This window comes from Macadamia integrifolia, chromosome 3, assembly GCF_013358625.1.
Source record: "Macadamia integrifolia cultivar HAES 741 chromosome 3, SCU_Mint_v3, whole genome shotgun sequence".
NCBI classification, from domain to species: domain Eukaryota; kingdom Viridiplantae; phylum Streptophyta; class Magnoliopsida; order Proteales; family Proteaceae; genus Macadamia; species Macadamia integrifolia.
This window is the reverse complement of record NC_056559.1, coordinates 12547546-12555985: the sequence shown is the minus strand read 5'-3', so window position 1 is coordinate 12555985 and position 8440 is coordinate 12547546. Positions and strand designations below refer to the sequence as shown.

The following is an 8440-nucleotide window of genomic DNA, read 5'->3' as shown; positions in this document are numbered from 1 at the left end:
TTTCATTTTAGGCTGTAACAAAGAACACCAATTTCATCATATTCCAACATTTGTTAGAAAACAAAAGAATGCCCTCCTCTCAAGGCTTGATGATCACATCTTCCATAACAATTCATTGGCCAAAAAAGCTACTTAATCTCTTCAAACTGATGACCAGAATGCTAGAAGTCCAAATAGAAGATACTGCAAAACCAACATTGTTTTAACCCTTCAATGAACTGTATCTTTTTCCCAAACAAATGATATTTTTAAGCATAAAGTGCATAGTGCAGAGGCAGGGAAATCTTTTGGATGAACTTGTTTTCCTGTTACTGGTAAAGTTCCTGAGATTTCCTACAGAGGTAGGGAAATTTTTTAAGGTTTCCCCAAGATTTAAAAACATAAATTAAGTTTCCTCTTAAACTTAAAATGAAGAATACAAAGGTAAAATCAGGGACATTTTCATGTCAAGTAAATAAAATGCTTAATCAAACCTTTATTACAGGCTTTTCTTTCAAAATAATAGTTACCCAGCCGGCGTAAGGTAGAAACCTACAAGACATAGCCTAAATCAGAATAAAAGACCCAAAATACAAGAATATATACGACAAAAGATGTTAGAGAGAAAGAGAGTAAATCAGAATTCAAGTTGAGCTTGACAGCTACCATCTGAAATTCTGAACTGCTTTTTAAATGAACAAAATCAATGAGTTGGTCAATCAGAGTACTTAAATGAGCTTAAGGCCAATAGTTAACCAATCAACCTCAGCTAAATCATATACATAAGCTGCAGGATCAACAATTCTGTGCATATAAGCAATAAGTTCAGTAGTTCCACATGAAGTTATTCACCAGCATTCAATGTGAATTTTGCAAGCAGACTCTTTTCTTACCCCACAACTCTTCCAATAATATGATGGTGTTGAAGCCATTGTTGACCACTGGCATATATTCCATTTCTGTCATCACCTTTATTATTATCACCTAGGTAGAGCAGCACCAAAACAGGGCACAAATTACCTATAATAAGCTTTAATGAAAAAAAATAAAAGGCGTAAGTAAGCTTTTAATCTAAAGAGATCATGGGAGATCAAGTGGTTTTCTGAACTATCAATACTCTGAATGTGATCTGGCTGACAAGTCCCACAATAAACAAGGATACAAGATTAAATGGATCATGACCCTATAACATGCTGTGAGGCTATTGAGATAAAGATTAGGCATGATATCCAAAGCATTAAAGGTGACCATGGTTATCATATTCCATACTTGTATAGGCATGTATTAATAATGACAAAATGATATTAAAGTCTAGAACATAGATTTGGAAATCCCTTTTTCTTGATTGCAAAATGGTCCCCAAAGTCATTTATTTGGACTAACTAGTGGGTTGTGCAACTCAATTCATTGACCATTAGCCCAAACACTCCACTAAGATCATGAATTGAGTTTCAACATTCCGGACCAACCAGTGGATGCCATTTTCTGAATTCTGAAATCATTACAACTGGACCATCCTAACAGTTAAACTTGAAGCTGTGACATGCTGGTAACTGGAAGCATTGGGATAAAGTAGAGAGAAAATTGTTGGGGTTCCATGTGAAAGCAATTGATCCCACATTGGATGTGAGAATCCTGATGTGAAGGCTTATATAGGTACTTGGGAACCCTCTCCTTAACGGATAGCTTTTAAGGATGAGTTCTACCAAAGTCCCGTCCTTAAACTAGTGTTATCCAAAATATAGTCTTCAAGAACTGTTTTAAGTACATGATTACTTCTAAGAGAAATGGAAATGGTTATAACAGAACAACTACCTTTCGTGAGGAAGTTGATTTCACCAGTGCCCCGTCGTTCATGGACCTATAAGAGAGACAATTTGGTGGGATTAGGGAATAACATCTGCTTTAGTCATTATTTTTATTTCACTTTGCATAGATTGTTAGTCAAATTAAATAGATAGAGATTGCAAGAAGACCATATGTAGATCCAGAAACTGAAAGAAAATGAGATACTACCGTAATTACACGATGGACAATTGGAATATCCCGTCCCTGAAATGAAATGAGAAACAATGATAAGAACATACGTCGATAGACCTTGACATCTGAAAGAAAACAGAAAATTTGGGAGAAGTATTTGAAGATCTTAATGAACAAAATGCATTGAAAGATGAATTAAAGTTCATATCTTTCCACATGACATGGAAAAGATGAGTCCCCTTGATGGAGTTAGAAAGAAGAATACCTCAACATTAAAGACAACAATGTCTCCAGAATGAATAGGAGATTTGCTCATGTGTACAAACAATATATCACCCTATTAGAAACAGAGGAGAGATACTAGTTAGTTCACTGAGTGGTCCACTGACATGGCTAACACAAAGCTTCATCTACAAGTTGGACGGTCAAGATTGGCCACATCATCTGTCCATGTCACACTGAAAAGGATGAGTTTTGTAGCAGGATTTGATCAATTCAGATTTCAGCATAAAAGTCTATATTTCACAACCAAATCAACCATTTCTAGCTATTTAATTTACAAATAATTAATGAGATATCATCACATGAACTGACGGAAGGTGATTTACCCTTCTGAAGCCTGGTTCCATGCTTTCACTGAGTACAACTGTGACTGGTGACTCACTTCCACTCAAGCATATTAATAGTTTCCATATCATTAGTGCCATTGTCATCACCATTCCTGAAAATTTGTTGCATCTAATTAGAGTCCCCTTTGTCCACTAGGGAAAAACATTGTTGCCCAGTTGATGATACTCTGAACTAATTCTATAAACAGAAATAGGTATCGAAGGATATTATTTAGGAATTACCCTCGCACTCTATTTGTACTGCAATTTAAACACTAATTAACGGTGCTTTTGGTATGATTTCTTAGAATGCAATATAGAGCTAGAATTTATTCCAAGAATGAGTACCAAATACTGCTCTAGCTTTTCATTCACAATGCTTAATTTTTAAATTCTGGGGTTTTAAAAGCCCTTGAGAGCAATCATACTCAAAAGGTTTCGTCTGTATTTTCTCCAGTCCTAATTTATTGAAACAGTGTTTGGTATGCATTCATAGAATAGATTCTGGGTCTAGAACGCTTCCTAAGCAAGAAAATAGAGAAGAACCAGGATTTAAAATGCCTACTAGACCCCATAATCTATTCCGAGAATGTATACCATATACAGCTTAAACATATACTATTGAAATGTGAAGTTTTCTTATGATTCTGGACAACTCATCGGACAAACAGTGCCTTATGAAACCAGTCAGAAAGATTTAGATAAGAAAATCTTCAATTGAATCTTCATACCCAGAAGAAAAATAAAAAAACCAACTGAAAATTGAAGAGAGAGAGACAGATACCGAGACTGATGGCTTGCGCTATAAAACGCCTTGTTCTTCCCATCCTTTTGTCTTCTTTGGTTGTATCAATCGCCCTTTCTTTATTCCAGTTCTCCTATTGCCACTGTTTTTGCGTAAAAGCTCTCAACGGTTGAAAGTTCAGATTTATAGTGTTAAAAGAGGGGAATGGAGAACATCAGGTTTGACCTTTCAACATGACAGATAACAGTCAACATGAACCAACATCATATTAGCTTTCTTTTGGCACTTGGCAACCAATAGATTAGGAACTTTATTTTAGTAACCTAATATCTCAAATTCCTATTGGTCCGATTTGTTGTCCTAATCGCAGTTCAGCGGTCTGTTGTAATCTTCTTCTTAAAAACAAAAAAAAAATCCCTAGTCATGCCTTTTTTTTTCTTCTCCTTCTTCTTTCCTTTTGGTGGGATGGAGTGGTTGTCAATACATACAAGTATGGTTCCAAGTACTGATATTGGATTGATGATTCTATTGTATCAAGTTGACCGAGATGATGTTGATCAGTTATCAGTATCGTTTCAGGGTAAAACAATAAAGCACATGTACATTTTTCAAAAAATAAGGACAAAAGTGACCAATATTTGGACCAATATCAATAACTAATCCTTGAATACAAAACAATACAACATTTTGACAAGAGTAGAGTTTTCTAAATTTCTTCAATCTAATACCCAAAAAAAAAAAAAACATTTCAATTGTGGAGAATAAAAAATCCACTCACCAATGGTGATTTTGACCTTATGATTGGATTCTTATTTTATTAGAAATTCTTACTCTTTATTATACATGGTCAAAAACATCATTTTTTAATTTTTACCATTTTTTAGTCCAATCAAATAGGATCTTTCCATTGATTCCCTCTCCTTTCCCTTTTTATTGTCTCACCCCACTACTCCCCGTGTTTCCCACTTCATAAACCCTAGCAAGCAAATGAGGCCCAATGGCCAATGGGTCTGAGACTCTTAAGTATAGTTGGAAGATTATGTTGAATCAAGTGCCCTAATTGCCAAAAATATGATGGGAGCAGCAAATGATCTTGTAGATGCCACTAATGGTGGAGCAAAAAAAAAAGGGTCGAAGTGGATCTTCAGACTCTGATTGATAACAATACTGCTCCCTTTTTTCTTAATTCTAGATGGATTTTTCTATTATTATTATATTTTATTTCATGATTTTGTTGAGCAAAAATGTCGCTTGCTTGGTAAACATCTTTGAAATTGATTAAAAATATCGTTTTATGTTGAAAGTAACTGAAAACATGGAATGTTACAGACTTCTCCAAAAAAATAACGGATTGTGACAGACGCTGATTAACAAACAAATTTGCCTCTCAGCAAATCCCAACACAACAAACATCTCTTTGCACATATCTCATACCAGGTCCATTCAATCGAAATCTTACAACTTTTACCGACATGAGATGTGAATGACTAGACTTTCCCCAACCACTAAGAGTTCTCAACGAATGTACATTAATAATAATAACTATCATATTAAGTGAGATATATATCATATGACAGGGAGGTCAAGATGGAAGAACAATAAAATAGTCTAAGACAAAAGTTTAATCCAAACGAAACATGTAGAGAGAGAGAGAGAGAGAGAGAGAGAGAGAGAGAGATATGCTGAGAGGTTATCGTCATCAACTGATTCAGTCATAGTCTTATACCCAAAATTTAAAAACCTTAAGCTTCTTAGAAAATAATTACAAGCAGAGTATATAAGACTTATATGGATATGTTGTAATTGCATCGGATGGTATATAAATTTACAACATCGTTGTAATCCTTCTTCTTGAATCAGGAGCAAACAAAATTTGAATTTAGTCGTATCAGAGATACTATCCTTAAGGTTTTTAAATGCCCCTAATTGTGCAACTGGGTTGACCATTTGCTTTTACATTTCGAAGATAAAAACAACTCCTAATCACATAAGGCGCATTCCAATATGTAATGACATACGGAACTCCAAAGGCTATACTCATTATTAGACACAAAGAGACTTGGAAGAATAGAACATAGAGTGGGAACAATAAAAACACCTATTTTAAAATCTCTTATATAATTTTTAGACCATCTATAGAATATATAGACAAAGTACATTTTCACGTATGGATGTATTTGTTCATATATAGATGTGTTTGTACATGCAGAAACATCCTTGTACACTTGCCTATATGTGTATAAATGTCTTCATATACATACAAGAATATTTGTACACTCGCAAATAAATGTAGATCACACTCACACCCATCCTTGGCACGAGAAATATTTAAAAACTTTGACATTAAATATAAATAAATCCAACATGTAATAGACTCAACACCATTTCCTGGCAAAAGAAAAACTGTTATTCTATTAGCCAATGAAGACACAAAATTAACTTACCCAAGATATAAACTTGATGTTGCAGATTCTCGTTTAGCCAATTCTACACAAAGAGATCAAAAGAGGGGTGACCTGAGGGAGCTCTGGTAGGGGGACTCTCCAGAGCAAAGTGGACTATAGTATACTGAACTTATGAATGGACTCAACCTACTTTTGGAATTAAGAGACACATGATTTTTCCATATAATTGTGTTTCTTCTAAAAGCACACTTCATTATATTATTTATTCAATTATCAATGATCCTGTAATAACCCCGCAATTATGAGGAACATTGACTTAATTCTTTAGGAAAAAATCACAAATATGTAATCTCTCTCTTATAATTTTATCAACAAAAAATCATATTTCTATTGTAACTAAAATCCTATCCCTATTGTAAAAATCTTATTTCACATAAACACACTCTAAGAAAAATATTCTACAACACGTGCATTTACACGTGTGTTTAATTGTTTTAGAAATAAGGATGCACATTTGGAGGACATAAAAAATAACTTTGGATGTATACCAAAAGTTGAACCATGCAAATTGTCTCTTTTTTTATGTGTGTTTTGTATTTGTTTTATTTACTATTATTGTCTCTTGCTTTCTGGAATACCAAATATTGATCATTGATAAACCAGTTATAACAAATTGATATCATAACTAATCGGTGTTTTAAGTATAATTTCTAAGATAATGACGAAATTCAAGATCAAAAAATTTGATAGTAAAATCAGATGCATCCTTTAACGCATGAAAATGTTATTGATAATCTTATTGTTATGAATTATCAAGTACGACTAGATGATGATAAGTGACTATTATGGGTTTTATCAGTTCCGTAAGTGTATATTCTTATGGGATGCTCGTCATACTGAGAAATTTTCTCAATATCCATTACCAACCCATGAATTTGTTATTAGATGAAGCATTCCAATCAATTTTGAGTAAAATATTATTACATATGATAAGAAAAACTCTTGCAAATTGAAAAGAAAATTTTACCTTACGGATGTTGTTTTTTACATTCCTTTGGTAACTAACGATAAAACTCGATATAAAATGTCATATGGGAAGACCCCTAAAATAGATTTTCAGCGTTATATAAGATTAAATTGGAACGAATTGATAGGTGTTACTAATATAGGCCAGAAGGAACCAAGTAAATCATTACAAAATGATTTGTTATTTGATCATCGTCCTTTGAAATTGAATGAAGATGATTATCAATAGGTTTGTTATATTCTAAAAGAAAACGCTGCAAACTTTAAGAATCATCCTAGCATCGTCCTTTAAAATTAAATGAAGATGATCAACGGGTTTGTTATATTCTAAAGAAAAATGATCCAAACTTTATGAATCATCCTAGTATACTGGTTCATCCGAATAACAAAAGAGTGTGATCCATCTATTGAAAGGGTATATATACTTTCAAGAAAGCTTTTAGTACCTGATTATGTAATGACTTTTGTCAGAGGTTCATCATCTAAGTTTTTTTTATCAATTATAATGGGATAAAATTATAACAATAGTTGTTACTAGGGACAAACCCCACAATCAAGTATTGTTACATTGACAGTAAGATAAAGTGCTAACAATTTGTGAAAATGCACGTCTGCAAAGATTCTCAGATTTCTACTAGCTTTGTATACTTACCAAAGAAAGATATATTTAAGTAGAAAATTTGTTGAAGATAATTATCAATAGATTTGTCATATTCTAAATGAAAATAGTGTAAGCTTTAGGAATCACCATCCTGGTATGTTGGTTCATCCAGATAACAGACGAGTATGACCCATCTATTGAAATGGTGTATCTACCTTCAGGAAAGCCTTTGGTACCTGATTTGTATCTACCTTCAGGAAAGTCTTTAGTACCTGATTATGTAATAGTTTTTATCCGAGGCTCGTCCTCTAAGCTATTTGGTCAATTGTGGTAGGATAAAACTATAGCAACAATTGTTACTAGGGTCAAGCCATAGTAACCCATGGGTAATGGAGACGGAAGCAGACAAGTACTTTAAGGTTTAAACAAATGTAAACAAAACACTTGGGCATACTACCAGAAGTAAAAGCATGCTTTAAACAGATGGAAGCAGAACACTTAAGCATACTACCAAAGGTAAAAGCCTATAATCGAGATTTTACTTGTGAAAGCCAATTTATGAGAAAACATCTATATCTTTAGTATTGACATCATCAACAAGAACAACAAACAAAAAAGAACTCAAGAGATTCACAAAATGGAGTAAAAATCCAAGTTTTATGATTATGAGCCACTATACAAACTATACGCAAAGAAGGTAATACAAATAGAAATTTAAGAAATTTTTAACTTCACTATTTCCACCCTAACCATTCAGAGAGATAAAATACAAAAATACAAAACCAGAGGCATATAGAGGTACACTTGCACACCATATCTAAATTATCAAATTTGTTTTTAAGTGGTCACAACTATCTCAGATCTCCATAATTTAGTGATCCCAAGAGAGAAATAGAAGGCTTTCAGGCCAGCACTGTTTAACCTTACTCTACCTCAATCTTCTTTCTGATCTAACATACCCATCGTGGAACGCTTCTTGTAAGTCGCAAAGTTTCTTTGTGCTTTTGACAGCTTTGAGCTTCTTAGGAGCTTTTTGAGAGAGAGAGAGAGAGAGAGAGAGAGAGAGAGAGAGAGAGAGAGAGAGAGGGATAAAACA

At 33.6% G+C, this 8440-nt stretch overlaps 1 protein-coding gene across 5 annotated transcripts; it reads right to left on the bottom strand.

Annotated features, from left to right (window-relative positions):
• Positions 1-3599, bottom strand: LOC122074730 (signal peptidase complex catalytic subunit SEC11C-like). Of its 5 annotated transcripts, none has more exons than XM_042639677.1 (8): positions 3352-3593; positions 2568-2680; positions 2225-2296; positions 1996-2031; positions 1795-1840; positions 873-963; positions 474-531; positions 1-333 (listed from the first exon to the last, which is right to left on the bottom strand). In XM_042639677.1, exons 1-8 carry the CDS (start codon positions 3392-3394, stop codon positions 211-213), a joined length of 582 nt encoding a protein of 193 aa, XP_042495611.1. In that variant the 5' UTR covers positions 3395-3593; the 3' UTR covers positions 1-210. The 5 variants fall into 5 exon arrangements, with proteins under 5 accessions (XP_042495611.1, XP_042495612.1, XP_042495615.1 ...); XM_042639678.1 differs by having other exon boundaries at positions 1-183; positions 3352-3589; XM_042639681.1 differs by lacking the exon at positions 2568-2680 and having other exon boundaries at positions 2225-2403; positions 3352-3599.
• Positions 3600-8440: the final 4841 nt, after the last annotated feature.